We start from the raw sequence: 18,915 nt of genomic DNA on the forward strand, positions 1-18,915 counted from the left end.
TGCCAAGTTTAGTAAGTGTGAGTTTTGGTTGACTCGAGTGAACTTCCTTGGTCATATTGTGACGGCAAACGGGATTCAAGTAGACCCAGCAAAGGTCGAGGCCGTACAGAATTGGAAATCGCCGAAAACGCCTAGTGAAATCCGCAGTTTCTTGGGATTGGCGGGATATTATCGACGATTCATCGAGGGATTCTCTAAGATTGCGAGACCGATGACGCAACTACTAAAGAAAGGAATTAAGGTAGTTTGGACGCCAGAGTGCGAGGCGAGTTTCCAATAATCGAAGGAGAAATTGACTACGGCACCAGTCCTAGCGGTACCAGAACCCGACAAGGACTTCGCCGTCTATACGGATGCGTCGAAAGTAGGACTAGGATGTGTGTTAATGCAAGATGGGAATGTGATAGCATATGCTTCCCGACAGCTGAGACCGAATGAGTTGAATTTTCCGACGCATGATTTGGAGTTAGCAGCAGTGGTGCATGCACTGAAAATTTGGAGACATCATCTCTATGGAGTGAGATGCGAAATCTACACCGATCACAAGAGTCTCAAGTACTTCTTCGAGGAGAAGGAGCTAAACATGCGACAACGACGTTGGTTAGAGGTCGTGAAAGACTATGACTGCGGTATTAATTACCATCCAGGCAAGGCGAACGTGGTCGCCGATGCCTTGAGTAGGAAGAACCAACCTCAACTAGCTTATTTCCTAACGCAAGAGGAAGCTTTGATTCACGAGTTTGACAAGATGAGTTTGGATATAGTGAAAGCGCCCGAGACAGTAGGTGCAAAATTGGCGACACTAGTGATTGAGCCAGATTTGAGAACCAAACTCATAGAAGCCCAGCGATGTGATGGAAAGTTGGAGGAATTACGCGCGAAAGTGAGAGCCGAGAAGATTGATCATTACCTCGAGGAGGCGGATAATGCCTTGACATACGATGGACGATTGTGTGTGCCAAGCGATGAGGTGCTAAAAGAGGAGATTTTGAGTGAAGCGCACGACACACCTTACACCGCACACCCCGGAAGCACGAAGATGTATCGGGATTTGAAGCAACGATTTTGGTGGAATGGGATGAAAGGGGATGTAGCGTCATATGTGGAACGATGTCTAGCATGCCAACAAGTGAAGGCCTTACACCAGCGGCCATATGGGAAGTTGCAACCGCTCGAAATTCCTGAATGGAAGTGGGAGCATCTAGCTATAGATTTCGTGACGGGTTTGCCAAGGTCACAGAGGGGCAACACTGCGATATGGGTGATCATTGATCGACTTACTAAAAGCGCGCACTTCTTACCGATTAAGATTACTTATGGCGCGGACAAACTAGCAAAGCTCTACGTGAACGAGATTGTGTGATTGCACGGAGTGCCAAAGACCATTGTATCCGACCGCGATACGAAGTTCACATCAAAGTTTTGGATGAGTATGCAACGCGAATTGGGCACACAACTGAACTTCAGCACTGCATATCACCCGCAACCGGATGGGCAGTCCGAGAGGACGATTCAGACACTCGAAGATATGTTGCGAGCAGTTGTCTTAGATCGAGGAGAAAGTTGGGAAACGGTTCTACCATTGGTCGAATTCGCCTACAACAATAGCTATCAAGCGACGATCGATATGGCTCCGTACGAAGCCTTGTACGGCAGGAAGTGTCAATCCCCACTTTATTGGGATGAAGTTGGCGAGAGAAAGATGTTAGGACCCGACGCCATAAAGGAGATGACCGAAATTGTGCATCAAATCCGTGCAAGGATCAAGGAAGCTCAAGATAGGCAGAAATCGTATGCTGACGTGCGTCGAACGGAAATCAAATTCGACGTTGGTGACAAAGTGTTCTTGAAAGTGTCCCCGACGAGAGGAGTTGTGAGATTTGGAGTGAAGGGCAAGCTGAAACCGCGTTTTGTTGGACCGTACGAGATCATCGACGAAGTAGGTCCTGTGGCGTATCGTTTGGCGTTACCTCCCAGCTTTGGGAACGTGCACAACGTGTTCCACGTGTCGCAGTTGCGCAAGTACGTGTTCGACCCCAAACATGTGATTCACCAAGAGGAAGTGATCCTAACCCCCGACATGAGCTACGAAGAAATGCCCGAAGCAATCCTATATCGAAAGGTACAAGAGCTACGGAACAAGACGATAGCGTCCGTGAAGGTGTTGCGGAAGCACCATGGCCCCGAGGAAGCTACGTGGGAGTCAGATGATAAGATGAAAGAAAAGTTTCCCGAGCTGTTTGTGTGAGACGATCAAATTTCGGGACGAAATTTATTTTTAGAGGGGAATGATGTAACATCCCAAACTTTTGTGACCCTTTTTATTATGTTATTGGAATTTTGGAATTTTTTTTTAAACGTTTGATTTTATGTGATTAAGTGCTTTGCGTGAAATAAATTGCCGTGGTATTTGTGGAATGATGAGCTTGAGATTTTATCGTTTTTCCAATGTGGGGAAAAGATTAATAGGATCATGCATTTATCCTTTCTCGAGTCGATTCATTGAAATATTCGGCCCTTCCTAATTATTAAAATAGTACTTCTTTTTGTGGATTTAATTAATTATTTTGAGATACTTATCCAAATTAAATCCAAACCAAATGACCCCTAAGTAGTACTACATGAAATTCGAACTCCATTTTATTTTCCTTGGGAGTGTTCGAAAATCTCATATAGGAGAAAGAATTATTTTCATTTGATTTAATTGGTGCTTTATTGACTCACTTCCTTTGAATTTAATCCAATTAAATCATGTTAAAATTTATTCCTTCACCCAAAATAGATAGAGAGTTGGGATATTTCCTTGGCTATTTGAGCTTAGCAGTTTTCGGCTCCTCCAAGAAATTTTGGAGGGATATTTTAATTGTTTCCTAATTTGTGGAATCCCTTTTTATTCAAATAAATTCCTATGTCTAATTAATTGGGGGTGTGAATATTTTCCTTTTATTTTCCTCCATATCACACGCCCCTATGCTTATTTTTCCTTGTGGGAATTTAAATTAATTGTTGCCTATTTTGTGGGGGCCTTTTTCCTATAAAGAAATTACCTAATTTAAATCCTATTCTATTTAATTGGGGATTTAAATAAATTCCTTGTGCAATGACCCAAGAATTTTCGGCCCCCACCCCTATTATTTCCTACTTGGAGATTTAATTTATTTGTTCCCTTATATTCATTATTTTTATTTCCTAAGTTATGAATATATTCTCCAAGAAAAAAAAATACCAAATAAATTCCTTGTTGTGTACATGGAATTTTCGAAAATTCCACTCTCCCACATGCCTATTTTATTCTTTTAATTGTTGGATTTTTATTCTTTAATCTATATTTTAATTCTCCACAATTTAATTAATTCCTTATGTGTGGGATTTTAAACCTAACAAATAAATAGCAAATAATCAAACTCTAGCCCCCACTCACCTCAAAAATTCGCCCCATCTCTTCTCTCCCTCTCCCACACGTTTTTTTTCATCTTCTCCCACTCTCCCACCTCCAAAAATCCTCCATCCAACCCTTGTTCCTGCAATCCGTTGAAGTTATCTTCGAGAACCTCCGACGAATCGCTCCATTCTACGTTTCTACCGATTCGTTTTGTCAAAGGAAGGTATATTCGCACACTTTTCCTCCTCCTTCTCTTTTGAACCATGTTTTGAGTCCTACATGCATGTAGAGAGGGTAGGTTTGATAGATCACAAGTTTTAACGGGAGGGAAATTGTGTGTTCATAAGAACTTGTTTGATTTTTGCATTGTTGGTTGAAATCATGGGTGTTGGATCGAAATATTTGTGAATGATGTGTGTTTGTATGCAAATATGTGAATGAGGAACGTGTGAGCATGAATGTGTGTTCTCGAGCATGAAGAATCGGTGTTTTGTTGTGGATGTTTTAAAAACCCTATTTTCGAACTTGAACCAGAAATCTGTGATGCACGACTAGTGATTTATGATCTGTGTTCGACCCATCAAACGAACGAATTTGGCTATGAAAGTTTTACTGAGTAAACTTCAAGGTGTTTTCTGTGTCTCGTGTGATTTTCAGCCTGTTTTATAGAAAAATGAATTTTTAATAAATCTTTGAAGTTGATTGCGCAAATCTGCCAGAAACGTGAGTTCTCGCCATGAATGTTTCGTTTTCTGTTTGACTGACCAAGTGACCTCCGATCGATGTGATTCTTAAACTATATGAAAATGTGAAGTGTCTTCTGTGTTGTGTTAAATTTTCAGCCTTTTTGGGCATCGTATGAATTTATGGTGAATTTTTCAAATGAACTGCGCAATACTGTCAGAAATTGTATGTTCCGACCAGAGAGTTCAATATGTGATATGACTGACTAAATGACGTGATTTCGATATGAATATTTTCATGGATGAACTTGAATGTGTCCTCTGTATCGTGACCAAAATTTAGCATGTTTTGAGGTCGGGTGAATTTAAAGTGATTTTTACAAAACGGTCGCGCAATTCTGCCAGTTTTCTGCCTTGATTAAATGACACTTATTTCTCAAGTTTAAAAGTATTGTATGATGCATGTATGTCCAAGGAATGTGCTTAAATGTTGAAATCACTTGTGATAAGTTGAAATGTGTTACGTGTGTTTTACACCTTTGAGATGTATGTTGGGTTTGGGAAATTGAGGAAAACGTTGAGAGAGAGACGATAGGACATGCATAGTAAAATAATGTTGTGTGAGGCTGACTTGTGTTGTCGTTGACAAGAGTGTTGGGTACTCGTAAACTCGAGGATCGAGAGTTGCTAAGTTGGGTTGTGAATTACTAAGAGAACGAGGTGGGCTTTCTTTTCAAACCTCTTTTTTTTCCCGAAAAATATTATGTGGAGATACAAGGGTGGTTTAACTGTTATGTCATGCCATGGACTGTTTTTGTTATGAGATTGTGTGCCTGATGCCTAGTTCGTATGAGTTTACTCCGTTAGGCTATATGGCTGTTTCGTGAAATGAATTCGGGTCCGAGTAGGGCCGTAAATCCTATCGGGCTGTGTACACTGGTGGGATCGTGAGCCGTCCTTGCAAGTCGGCCGGTCTCGTGGGCGAATAGTGTGGCCACACTTTCGTCGCACTGTGGTTGTGATTGTTGGATTGATGTGAAAAGTGGGGAGATTATTTGACTGGCCAGTCTATGAAACATTTTTTTGTGTTCTCGTGATATTTTCTTTACTACGTATAAAAACTCGAGATCACTGGTACGGATGACATAACTATATAAATGTTTTCGGCATGAGCCCATTGAGTACAACAAGTACTCAGCCCTGCAATTTCTTTTAAAAATTTTGCAGGTTGAGCGGGATGTTGCGGTGGATGTTGAGCTGGCTAAGGACCCTAGGATACGTTGTGTCGTCATACATAGGCGTGATCCTTGACTCTCTTGAACCTTATTTATCCGCTGCTATGTTTTAAATTGTGTCTTAAGACCTTAATCTTTATGTTTTTGTGTTTGAACATGTATGGTGGTTTAGGATTTAAACGTGTGTTTACGTCGCCTTTTGAAAATGGTATTCTTCGGGATTTGAGTTAATGTTTGCTTTACTTTAGTTATTTAATTGTTGTGTTTTCTTAAGTCTAAATTTTTTTTCCGTTATCTTTTTTTTTAAAGTATTTTATCTTAGGTCTTTTCAAAAAAACTTTACCTTAAAATCTTTTAAGTAAGGTGTTCTTTTAAATTGTTGTCCATGCATGTCGGTCACGATCGCCGCGTTGTGGTACCCCCTTGTTTGGGCGGTCGTGACATTATGGAGCTAATTTCAAAGGATAATTTGACAGAATATACGTTAAGGAAATGGACATATGATAAATAAGGAAGACAAATCACAAGGATATTGTCAAATCCTTCATCTTTAACCGTCACTCTCTCATCGCCATTGAAATCAAGCCTTTTATTCCCCACGTTGATTCCTTCCATCGATTTAGTAGAATGCCTCCATCCCTTTCTTCACCACCATCGCCGTCGACACCTCACCGCCGCCGGAAACCTCAGCCTCACCGCCGAAATTCAGCTTGCTTGAGTGAATCTGATCTTCAATTGGAACGAGGCAATAGGAGAATTTGTTGGTTTCTGGGATTACAAGATATAAGCCGGGCGTAATACAACCCAAAAGAAGGAATACAGAATGGAAAACTGAAACTAAATTACAATGTAAAAATCGAAACAGAAAACCGTGAACAGTGTTTAGCCGAGTCGAGGAGTCCTCTTTCCGCAAGATGAGATACGCCCCGGTAGTGCTCTCGGATTGGCGTTTCGTCCCCAAAGATAAAACGGCTACGTCTCTGGTGAGGAATCCGGCGGTTGAGGAATCCGGCGCGATGGACGGAGAGGTGCAATGCGTTGATGAGGCGCTGCGACGGCGGGAGGGAGGTGTCGTAGGAAGGACACTGGGGAGAGTCTCGGTGGTGAAACCGGCGGTGGTGGCGATTAGAATGAGGGAGATTAGGGCTACGTAAGATGTGGAATTTGATTTGTGGATTATGGATTTTGCCGCCATTTTTAGTAACGACTAAGCTATTTAATTTAGTTAACTACACTGATATTTTTTTAATCACGACTCTATTATTTATAGGTTATGTAAAATGTCTATATAAATTTGTCGAATTGATTGTGTGAATTACGATTGATTTTAATATTCTTAATTATTGTAAGATTATTTAGCATAATAGCATCGATTCAATCAAAAACTCTATCACGTTCTCATTCTCCAAATTTTTTTCAATTAAAACTTGAGTCAGCCCTGACCCCAGATCAAGCTACAATACCACGACTTAATTGATTTGGTTATATCTTTTTTAATTATTGAAAATTGTATAATGTATAAATAACAAAAAATTACTACTTTTAACTAAATATTGAAAATTTACACCGATTCATAAATCATAACTATGATAGAATTTAATTAAATACTATCAAATCTTACATGAGGGAAATTGGATTGTTGAAATTTAAAGAAAATTGTATGAATCGTTTAGAATAATACTATCAGCAGTATATTGTGTGCGTATGTATAGATATACTATGAAAAAAAATTGGACCCTTCTCATATATTGACAATGATAATACTATTTAGTAAAGTACTATTAATGAAGATTTCTTACATCATTTCAACAATATACTCTTATACTTCCCCCTCATTACGTGTTTTATTTAGTAAAGTATTAATGAAGATTTCTTACATCATTTCAACAATAATTACGTGTTTTACTTTGTGTTTTACTTTGCCTCGACGTGTATATTAAGAAATGTAAAACAAATGGATAAAAAAATTAGTGAAGTGTGAATCCTAGTTTTATACTCCATCCGTTTTATTGTAGTGGAGTCATTTATCTTTTTAATAAAATTTCTTCTCACTTAATTTACTCTTTCTTATTTTATTCTCTCTTCATCTATACCTTGTTCATTTCCTACTTTATTCTTCCTTTATTTAACTCACTTAACACATTTTTTTAAACCGCATGCCGAAAAGAAACGTCTTTACTATCACGGAACGGAGGGAGTAGTAATAAAATGTGAACACACAATGTTGTGCCTGAAATGGAACACTATGACGTGCATAGTTGATCTTATTCTATGTCATGGTCTAGAACACTATGCCAATATTTGTGAAAATTTTCATTCATGCGCATGTTTCAAGTTGACTGTCAAGCGCATACAAGTTAACTTCCTAATCAAATGCAGAAAATAAATCTCTAGGATCGAAACATCGTTTCCAAACATATGAATTTAAGAGAGTAAAAGTGTCCTGTTATAAATGAAGCAACGATCCAAAAAGATATTTCTCTGCTCATATGAGAAAGAGACGAGGTCCAAGAGAGTCCTCACTCACTCTCCTACGGTTGTTTGATTCAAGAATACTACTTCAATATTATAACTAGATATTGGGCAGGGGCCGCGCGAACGCAGGCCCCCTCTGTCACATATTATAACGCAGGCTCGACCACTTGGGCCGACCTTAGACGGACGCCCATCCTCAGTGCAATGAAGTTCACCAATCTAGGCCATGGGCCTTATGGATCGCCCATCGACCCCGTCCAGGTAAGTAGTTTTCATGGTGCTACTCGCCTCCATTTTATCTGCCTACTTTCTTTCTATTATCTTCTCACCTACCGATGTGAGATACTCTTTTGCTAATAAAACTCTACACTACACCCATTTTTTCTCCACAAATCCTTATCTCCTCCCTACGACTCTTTTCTATATATTCCTCATCCTCTTATGACTTATGTTATGAAAACTCTGCATCTCGACGAGTTGATCTGTATTATCATGTCACAGCTGATCATCAATTATGTTCAAGATCATCTGATAACAGTAGTAATACTTTAATTCATACACAACAGATACAAGGATGGCAAATTATAGCTAGTTGAACACTTAGCAAATGATTCCTGGTCGGAAGATTAATAATCATACGGGGAGTATGGTGATCGTTAGTCTACATCCTAAACACCAACAACACATAATTTTGATTGCCTCCTTAAATTATTCAATCTTTCCAACATGTGAAATTTGAGAAGATGAAATTTCGAGATACAGTTACATGGAGAACTCAAGCATCTCTTTGCAGCCACTCTGACATGTGTATTCTTGGTTTTAGAAATGCTTTAAAAGACTAAGATTAGAAGGTATAATACCAGATTTACCTACTTTCTAAGTTCATTGCCTTGTGCTTTTATATCATAGGCAAGCAACAAGAGAACATAATTGAACACTAAGCCTCTGCATAATTGATCTTCTGTGATGGTCTGGTTGAAGCTGAAGAGTTCATTAATCAAATACTCAGGTTTCGGACTCTCTTGGTTGAAGCAGAAGAGTTTAATGATTCAAATACAATTAAATAAAATCTATTTTCCGATTTAATTTATCTTACAAATTTTGATTCAAGAATTCTATTCCTGCGTAAAACGGTAGTTTCAGGAATCTGTGGAACCAAACCCGAGCAGGGGAGCAAAAGATTAGACTAATATGGGCAGGGGCCGCGCGAACGCAGGCCCCCTCTGACACAAATTATGACGTAGGCTCGACCACTTGGGCCGACCTTAGGCGGGCGCCCCTCCCGAGTGCAATGGAGGTCGCCAACCTAGGCCATGGGTCTTATGGATCGCCCATTGACCCCGTCCAGGTAAGTATGTATCTAGGTTCTACTCCACCTTCTTTTATATCCCCAGTTTCTTTCCCTTCTCTCTCTCCCACCGATGTGGGATAGTACCAGTCAACATCCTTTTCCCCTCCCTCAAACTCTTGAAACATATTTCTCCTTATATGCATGAGTGATGAGTCTAAATAAAACGAGGACTGATATTAATTATCATTGCAAAATCTGATGTTAGAGAATAGAGAAGCAAAACAAGTCAAGAGTTCATCACAGACTATATAAATATGGTCATCTAAGCTCTCTTTCCAAGCAAGATCACATTTTGATTGTCATCTACGTTCTCTTTTCATCTCCGAACTTGGCCCAAAACCAAGCCATGGCTCGGTTGTAGGAGTGTTCGTGGAGGAGAGGAGGCTGCTTCCAGACTTTATCAATGTATTCAAGAATAACGAGGGGCACATAAATGGGTTGGCCCATTGTGAAGCACAACAGGTACCTTCTTTGTGTATGAGATTGTAACTCTTGTTTTTTCAAATCTTCAGAAACAGTTTGGTAGTCGACATCTTTGATCTTGAGAACTAGCACTGCCCTCAAAGCTTATCGGCTCGACCATGTTCTGAATAGCTTCAGTTGTTCTGCCATTTCTCGTTGGACTGGTATTGTGAAACTATATTGATTAGGGATGTCAATCGGGCCGGCCCACCGGGTTTCGGGCCAACCCTACTCGGGTTGCGGGCCAATCGGGTGCGGGCCAATCGGATTGAGATTTTTTCGGGTTATAAAAGTTCAACCCTAACCCTAAACGCTCGGGTTTCGGGCTGGCCCAGCGGGTTAATCGGGTTGCTACCGATAAAATTAACATGCGATTAATCCAATAAATAATGACGAAAATTAGTTATATTTATAAAATATAAATATTTAGTTATGATAAGTTTGAGATTTATACTTAAACTCAAACACAAACATGATCAAATACTAATATTTGAGATTTGTGTAAAATAAAACATAAATTTAAATATTTTAAAGCATGTTTTAAAACATGTTTATAAATTTAAATATTTATTAATGAATAAGAAGTTTCTAATTTATTTATTTATTATTATATTAATAAAAATTTAATATATAATTTATATGTTTAATATAAAATTGAATGTTGTTTTTTTAGTTATCTATATTATAAAAATAATCAATGAAATTGTCCAATTCGGAGTCAAACAAATAGAACAATAGAAATTTTATCGGGTTTTCGGGTCTGACCCTAACGGGTTACGGGTTAATCGGGTGCGGGCTAATCGGGTTGTAATTTTATCGGGCTAGAAATTTTCAACCCTAACCCTATAAATTTGGCGGGTTATTCGGGTCAGCCCACGGGTTGCGGGCTGCATTGACATCCCTAATATTGATCATACTTGTAGGCAATTTCTTTCAAAACATGGAATGTGGGAGCTTAGTTATCGCTTACGCCAATATCTTCATGATTGATTATAGACTAAAATACTATATAGGTCCTAAACATATGACTGGAATATGAAGTGGTCCAAAACGTTCATTTTTTTAAAATCGCGTCCTAAACAAATGAAATCATCGTCGGATCGGTCCCCTTTTACGGTTCCGTCAAAAACTAATAGTCAACGGATGATTAGTGAAATTTTGACTATTTTAGAATATTAATCCATGAGTTATTAAAATAAAATAAAATAGAAAATAAAAAATAAAAAATGATAATAATAATAATAAAAAAAAGAAATTCATTGTCAAAAAAATAAGAAATTCACAACGGATAAAAGTGATTTTTTATTTTTTTATTTTCTACTATATTTTAATTAATTATAAAGTAATATTCTAATTTAGTCAAAATTTCACTAATCGTCGTTTTACCGTTAGTTTTTGACGGAATCGTCATAAAAAGACCAATCCGACGACCATTTTATTTGTTTAAGACTCAATTTTCAAAAGTGAATGTTATGGACCAACTTCGTATTTCGGTCATATGTTTAGGACCAAAATAATACTTTACTCTTGATTATATTTGGTGTCTCTCTAGCGTTCCAACGTGGAAGATTTCAAGTTAAAGACAGTGAGCACTGAAAGGCAAAAAAAAAACCATGCTTTGACTGCATCCTAGTAATTCAATATAAAATAAACTATGGCATGTATTCGATATTTTCAATTTGAAAGGGTAACCTTTTCGGCAGGACGAAGCTAGTAAGGACGTGGTGGGCCATGGTCCCCCAAAATTTTGAACAATTACTAGCTATATATTGATATTAGACATAAGTGCAGTGCTTATCATCCATGCTATGCACGAAACAAAAGATTTTCAAATAATGAAGATATATTAATAGCTAAATATATTAAAGCAAATAATATAAAATAAATAGTATAAAAATATTTTTACAGATAAGAATATAATCTAATTATAAAGTGTATTCATAATATTATAAACAACAACAAAAAGAAATTTATACTTCTCTCAAGATACTGTAAATGAACCATTTCATATTCATCATACGATTTTATACAATTTTAATACTCTCTCCATCCGCGAATAAGAGTCTCGGTCCCACATTCCACTCACATTTCATTGAAAACTAATATATACAAGTGAGATTCATATTCTATTAACTCTTTTTCACCCACTTTTCTTCACATTTCTTAAAACTCGTGCCGCCAAGGAATAAGACTTTTAATGGCGGACGGAGAGAGTATCTTATACTCCCTCCGTCATGCTCTAAGTGGAGCATTTCTATTCCGGCACGAGATTTTATGTAGTATTTTTCGTGGACGGATGGAGTAATAATTTCTCTCCAATATATATTAATCCCTAATTAATACATATCAGGTACGGTGACAACTCCGTCAGCACAGGCGACGTGGCCCAGGAAACCCTCTCGTTAGGTCCGACCGCGTCGTTCAGCAACATCATTGTAGGAGTCGCTGCTCCGGCAGATGGGGCCTTCAATCGGCTGGAATTTTTCTTTCTGCCTGGTCCCGACGTCGGCGCAAAAGGCTTGCAAGATGCACTTTGGCGACGGCGCCGTGGTGTCCGGCGCCGGAGTTGTGACGACGCCGATCGTCACTAAAAACACAGGCACATTCTACCACTTGACGTTGGTGGGGATGAGCGTTGGAAGCCAAAGGTTCGATTCGGATTCATCGAAGAAATCGGTACTAGAAGGGAACATCGTGATCGACTCGGGGACGACGCTGACGTTCCTCCCGAGGGATCTGTACGGTAAAGTCGAGGCGGCGTTGAAGCAGCAGGTGAGCCTGAAGCAGATCGAAGATCCGCATAAGAAGATGAAGTTGTGTTATGATGTTACTAATATAAAGGATGCAGAGGCGAAGATTCCGGAAATCACGGTGCATTTCAAAGGGGCGGATGTGAAGTTGAAGGCACACAACACGTTTATAATGTCTACCAAGAAGGGTATTATAATGGGGGCCAAGAACGCTATGTGCCTTGCGTTTGCGCCGGCGGGTCTTACGCCGATTTATGGGAAGACGGTGTCTTTCAAGCCTACTCACTGCACCACTGCAATCCTCTATGAATTCATACTTTCTTTCCAATTCAACTTATATATATATTCGCCAAATCAACTTAAATATTTTGTACTAACATTTTGGTCTTATAAAGAACTTTATTTACTTATGCTTAACAATTATCGCTATTGTTGATAAAGAATTATTCGACGAAAGTTCCTAATATACGTATTAGCCAATTTTTTAATTGATAAAATGAATTTCTTCTAAACCAAATTTTACGGTCTTACAAAAAGTGATTGTTTTTATTGATAAAAATCATATAGTGATTATTAATTTTAATACACACGTGCGTAGGATAGGAGCACGATGGCCTCACGAAGGCAATTAAATTGATTAGAAACACATTACAATCTAGCAAAATTGATTAAATTATTAGCAACACAATACAATCTAGCAAAATTTATGAAATTATTAAGGCCATACCCACTAGATTACTTTTTCATCTATTGCTTCATACATCATGGCACTAGAAAAGTTATACTGCATTCCTTAATTCGACAATCCCATCTCTTTATTAATACATTAATTCTTTAATTTTTGTATTAGCTCAACAATTTTGGGGTATGTATGTAACTACAAAACTGATCGCTAATATTACACCTTTTCATTTTTCTAACAGTATTGTTCGACTTACTTTCCTTGCTTAAACTCCACGTTTGAGAATTTTGTCATTCATTGATGTTTTCTACATCTCAAACTCATCCATCAGTCTTAATAGCTATGCCCTCTTTGTTATTTTTACATGACTTGTATAAAAGTACAAACAAGGCCAGCAATTGTAATTGATAGAAGAAACCCCTATATTCATTAAGGCAATCGTGGTCATCCATATAAATATCAACACTAGCTCTAATTAAACCATAAATTGACACAAGCTATAGATTAATTATGGGTAGTACAATGAAACACTGCAATAATAATTAAACGCACGCCGCACAACTGAGCGTCTTCCCTCACTTGAAAAGGAATCTGGAGAAATGCAAGGTTCAGATGCCACATCCGCAATACCTTCATCCTCTTTCGGAGCTTTGAGCATGATGCCTTCCATCTGAATCCTCATTCGAGCTTCATAACTGATGGAACACAGTTTAGCCTCTGCCTCGAGCCACAGATTCTTGAACAGAAGTGCTTGCGAGTACATGTCCTCATCTATCTCGAAATTCTTCTCAAGGACCTTCGTTATAGCCTTCCCCATATCGTCGTCTCCGGTTATGTGAAAATCATCCTTCAAGGGTGAAACTATTGGTGATATCTCATCTTTCTTACCATGAATAGTGTCGATTCCCTCCCCCTTATGCAACTGCAGAGACTCGGGATCGGTGCAAGAATTCAAAACTGCACATTTCGTATGAGGACCTCTTGAAACAATACCCTCGCAACATGGCTTCCCTCGAGAGGAATTAAGAACTTGAATGTTATCACCAATCTTTGGGAAACCACTTGATATATTCACCTCGGATATTTGAGGTCCTAGCGTTGCTATAACCTTGGAATCAGAAGTATCCTTAGGCTTCGAGGGATTGGAATAATCAGAATCCACAGTGTGGATTCCAGCAGCATTCTCCCTCTGCGCGGGGTTATCCCAGGCCGTGAATCGGCGCCCTAAAAAAGCCTCGACATCAGTGCCGTAACGATCACACGGCTGGTGAATCACGTTTCTGACATACGAGCCCACGATCCCTAGGTGCTGAAGTGAATCGACGGACGTTGCTGGAGAAATGATCGGGCGATGCTTCCCCGTGTCCCCTCGGCCCCTCTGCCACTCCTCATAGGGCGGCTCAGGCTCGTCCATCCTATGCGTCGGGTTGTCCCACGCTGTCGCGCGTCTCCCCCGAAATCCATCGTTATCTGCGCCGTACCGATCCCACTCCGTCGCGTGTCTCCCAGGTCGAATGTCCAGTCTATGCGTGGGATTGTCCCATGCCGTCGCCTGCCTGCCGCGACTCTGCCGGGCGTTGACCCCGTATCGGTCCCACAGCGACGCTCCAAGTAGGGCAGCGTGTTGCTGTCCATGAGATGAGGGACCGCCGCCAAAACTTAATTGCAGAATGGACCAAACGGCTGTCACCGACATCACGAGCGCGCTCTGCCGCCCAAAAATCTCTCTCCCTCGCTGCCAATCCGGATCTGGTGGGTTTGGTTCCGGCAGCGGCGGTGGTTGAACGACTGTCGCGCTCTGCCCAGAATTCTCTCTCCCACGTTGCCAATCCAAACATGGTGGATCAGGGTTAGATTGTGACGAAACTGATGTTGTCGTCGTCAAAATTGGTCTCTGCCTCGCCCAATCAGAATAGGGAGGCTTCGGATCGGGCCTTGGCGGTGGCTGCGCGACGGAGTTCCGCCGCTCAGATGTATCCAGTCGCGCCTCTATGCGGGCCAGCGACGCTAGTACGTGTTCAAAGGCCAAGGCCGTCGTATCCAGCGCACCGGTTGACGACGGTGAAGCCTCCAGCCCGCGGGTGGTTCCGGCGTCCGAACCGACGATAGGCTCTGCGCGAATTCCAGCCCGATTCGCCATGCTAGATTGAGCTCGCGATGAAAGCACCAGTTGTTAAGGACGTACTCCTTAACCTCGCACGAATTCCTCCGTGAAGTCGCGGGAACCTTTGCCCGACGATCAACAACGATAAGAATTAGGGTATTTGAGAAGAAGAAAGTAAATTGCGTAAATGATCTTATTTCTTGAATGAATGAGAATGAAAACAAATACTCATATTTATAAGACTAGCCTAACTTATTGAATAAGAAACAAATATCTAAATATAAATTGGAAAGATATGGTGAATCAAATATGCAACTAAATAATAGGGATATGATCTGTGGGATATGATCGTATCAGATCGCTTCCAGGGTCACAAAGTACAAATCCGGGACGTTCATCTCGGTCATCGGCGTCCACACCATTGTTCTGCCGGTGACATCAGCGTCTTCGCCGAAATGCAGCTTGCTCCCCTTTTTACGATCTTCGTATGTTGTGAGGCAATAGGAGAAACTGAAAGATGTATGGACTATATTAGGAAATCATATTTTAATTAATTAAAATTCCAAATTGGTCTCGTACATTTGATTAAAAAAAACACTTTTCTACATATTATCCGGTGCATATCATTAGATGATGACAGGAATTAACAACAAACCTGTCGTAACCAAATTGACTAAGCAGTGAGGATTTTCCACCGGAGAGCCCCACAATTCCAGATGGAATGGTGCTTGCAAAATGGAAGTAGTTGTCATGTCCGCATCCGAACTGGATGTTGTTGAAATAATGCAACGCTCCACCCCTACTCTCTGCAAAAGTGAACGTCTCCGTAGCGACGGTGCCGCTGGAGTAAGAATTGTCGCCGTAGAGCACGTTGTAGACGCACTTCTCCCGCCTCTTGTCGCACACGGACGCGCGCCCGAACGTGCCGCAGCGTGGGGAGTCGCACCGCACATCCTTGTACGTCGTGGAGGATACCGGGCTGAAGACTGGGAACAGCTGCTTCATGCACTTCGTGCAGGGCTCGCACTGCGTCCATATGAGCTCGCTGCCGGTGTCCATGACGGCGATCGTGTGGTGGGGAGGAGTGCCGATGGAGAATCGGATGAGGTATGTTCCGTGGACGCCGTTGATGGTTGATTCAATCGACTTTCGTTGCATGAGCCGGTCAGTGAAGATGCTCGCGCGGGCTAGGGATCGTTGCTTGGCCTGGGCGAGGCGCTGCCAAGGCGATAGTGAAGGATCGGAGAGGGGGGAGTCGGGGGAGTCTCGGTGGATGAGATCGGTGGAGAAGCCTTTGGTGGTGGTCGTATTTGCTAAGGGGTCGGATTTGCATTTGGAAAGGGAGGAGAATAGAGTGACATAAGAAATGAAGATGATTGTCTTTAGGGGTTTGGCCATGTTTTTTTTGGGGGGGAGATGTTTTTTATGAATGGTGTGTATTTTTTTTTATATGGATGTAGGGATGTCAATCGGGTCAACCCGTTCGGGTTCGGGCCAACCCGTTCAGGTTGTCGGGCCATTCGGGTACGGGCTATTCTGGTTATGATTTTTTCGGGTTATAAAAGTTCGACCCTAACCCTAACCCTTCGGGTTTCGGGCTAACCCACCGGGTTATTCGGGCTAATGCGTATTTTTAATTCTTTTAATATTTTTAAAAAATAATATGTATTTAAAATTTTCTTTAATTATATACATATTTTTAATTAATCATTCAACAATGAAATACATATTTTTAATTTTCTTTAATATTTTAAAAAAAGATTAAGTTATTTAAATTTAAATAACTTATTCATTACATAATTATTTACAAAATATCTATAAATAGTATGTTTATGTTTATGTATTTAAAATATAAATCAACACTTTGTTTCAAAATTCAAACATAAATCAATTCGTAGAAAATTAAATAAATTTTTCATAACGTGAGAGTGCATCGTAGATGTAACAAAAATATTTTGAATTGTTAAAGAGTGAATTATCAAGATGCTAGCTAATTGGAGTAACTCTAAGTTTTCTTGAATTATGATTGGTTAAATTTAATTTATTCCAGCTGTAAATAAGTCAAATAATAATTTATCTTTGTTTTAAGAATCATCAAAGTACGCATAATTCAATGAAGAAGCGGCGTCAAAACACTTTGCACTATTATATTGGAAATATACTAAAAGAAAGCTTTTATATACGAGTATTTATGAATCCATGAACCACATGGTGATTTTTTTCATGATCTTATATAGTCGGTTGACGTATTTGGATTTTGCATGTTTTAGAGGGTTGTTTTGGATGATTTTGATTATATTTCTATATTTTGGTATATTTATATGTTTGTTGAGAAATGATAGAAAATTGATTAGAAAATGTACACAAAATATGTGGATGTGCAGCAGCCTTGTTTGAGTCAATGTTTCTCGCGATTTTGAAGTCTGATAAACCTCTAATACATGTCATTCTCTTCGTCTTCGAAAGAGCTTCGCGTGGATATATTACACGCCTCAATCGGAGCTTTGTAGAGAAAGTTATGACCGTTACAAAAACTGCTCGCTGTACAGAAGCCTTCAACCCGACGGGCCAACCCGTAACCCGAACGGGTCAGCCCGCCTAACCCGACAACCCGAATGGGTCAGCCCGAATGGCCCGATTTTAAATTCGGGCTGCGAAATTACAACCCTAACCCTGTATTTTTATCGGGTTATTCGGGCCGGCCCGCGGGTTCGGGTTACATTGACATCCCTATATGGATGGAAAGTTGACCTAAGAATGGAGCGATCGAAGATGCTAAATATATTTATTTCGATTGTTAACTAAAGATTGGTCCATATTAATTGTTGAGATGGAATGAGATGTAGCACTTTCGATAGTCACTACAGATGGTTCCAGATTATACTTTATACTGTATCTCTAATGCTACGCATTCATGGAGTAGTAAATGTGGATGTTGGTACGTAAGCATACCGTTAGTAACTTAGTACTATACTAGTATTGTCAAATCTTTTTATACATGAGGTAATCATATTAGTGAGACTCATTTGTGGCAAAAATTAAAAGGAAGAATACTATATAGGGGTGCGTTATAATGTTAATTTTTCTTAAATTGCTAACTTGTTAACTTATCAATATAGTATATTAAAAATGTCAACACATATTTGTGTTGATATTTGACATTTAAATATTAAGATCAACACAATGCATTAAAATATCAACTTAAGTTTATGTTGACATTTCATTATCATTATCATTGTGTTGTGTTAACATTTTTAATACACCACGTTCTTGTTCGCTTGGCCTGATTGGACCAAGATTCAATCTCATTCTATCTTTAATCTGTTGTTCGGTTTCCAATACACATAAAAAATGCAGCATGTGACTACTTAACAGCCCGCGTCAAAGCCCGTCTGCTCAGTTCCATTTTTCACTAATGAGATCTGACTATTCATCACATCCTTACCCCTGCGACTATATTAATATTACGGTCTATTTTGCTCTCTTTTCTAAAATTCTCTCACCATTCATCCCCACTTCCCCCATCATTCTTCTCTCTTCTGTATCTCAGCCTATGTATTTTCTCTCTTAAAGATTCCAACTCCTTTATCCCCATCCCTCATCTCACTTCTCTCTTGTTGTCCCTCCCCGTCGCGACTTGCGACGGTCGCCATTACCCTCCAGTCCGCCGATAAAAAGAGGAAGAAGTTGCCGATTATGTGTATGTGTTAGATTTTTTTCAGTTTGTCTGTAGGGATGGTCCATTGCTCTGGTGGCAGTGGGCGGCGACCGGTGGGGCGGTGGACAGAGTT

At 39.9% G+C, this 18,915-nt stretch overlaps 2 protein-coding genes and 2 non-coding genes across 4 annotated transcripts; 1 reads left to right on the forward strand and 3 right to left on the reverse strand.

Annotated features, from left to right (window-relative positions):
* Nucleotides 1-7,883: 7,883 nt before the first annotated feature.
* On the reverse strand, nt 7,884-8,044 carry LOC121778005. The gene has a single exon (XR_006045580.1). It is a non-coding gene; the product is annotated as a U1 spliceosomal RNA (small nuclear RNA).
* Nucleotides 8,045-8,970: 926 nt separating this feature from the next.
* On the reverse strand, nt 8,971-9,131 carry LOC121778041. Its single transcript, XR_006045610.1, has one exon. It is a non-coding gene; the product is annotated as a U1 spliceosomal RNA (small nuclear RNA).
* Nucleotides 9,132-12,045: 2,914 nt separating this feature from the next.
* LOC121776911 (aspartic proteinase CDR1-like) lies at nt 12,046-13,321 on the forward strand. The gene is made up of 2 exons (XM_042174061.1): nt 12,046-12,603; nt 13,262-13,321. The coding sequence occupies exons 1-2, from the start codon at nt 12,046-12,048 to the stop codon at nt 13,319-13,321; spliced, it is 618 nt and encodes a 205-aa protein (XP_042029995.1).
* A 2,156-nt stretch (nt 13,322-15,477) lies between these two features.
* LOC121776912 (aspartic proteinase CDR1-like) lies at nt 15,478-16,522 on the reverse strand. Its single transcript, XM_042174062.1, has 2 exons — nt 15,780-16,522; nt 15,478-15,634 (listed from the first exon to the last, which is right to left on the reverse strand). Exons 1-2 carry the CDS (start codon nt 16,520-16,522, stop codon nt 15,478-15,480), a joined length of 900 nt encoding a protein of 299 aa, XP_042029996.1.
* Between the last annotated feature and the right edge of the window lie 2,393 nt (nt 16,523-18,915).

This window comes from Salvia splendens, chromosome 18 (genome assembly GCF_004379255.2).
Source record: "Salvia splendens isolate huo1 chromosome 18, SspV2, whole genome shotgun sequence".
NCBI lineage: Eukaryota > Viridiplantae > Streptophyta > Magnoliopsida > Lamiales > Lamiaceae > Salvia > Salvia splendens.

Excerpts from the sequence above, each read along its gene's own strand:
- LOC121776911 (XM_042174061.1), top strand. The coding sequence starts at position 12,046 with ATGGGGCCTTCAATCGGCTGGAATTTTTCTTTCTGCCTGGTCCCGACG. Across the intron at positions 12,604-13,261 it reads CGCCGATTTATGGGAAGACG|TATTGTTCGACTTACTTTCC; the intron begins GTGTCTTTCAAG and ends TTTTTCTAACAG.
- LOC121776912 (XM_042174062.1), bottom strand. The coding sequence starts at position 16,522 with ATGGCCAAACCCCTAAAGACAATCATCTTCATTTCTTATGTCACTCTA. Across the intron at positions 15,635-15,779 it reads AGTCAATTTGGTTACGACAG|TTTCTCCTATTGCCTCACAA; the intron begins GTTTGTTGTTAA and ends TACATCTTTCAG.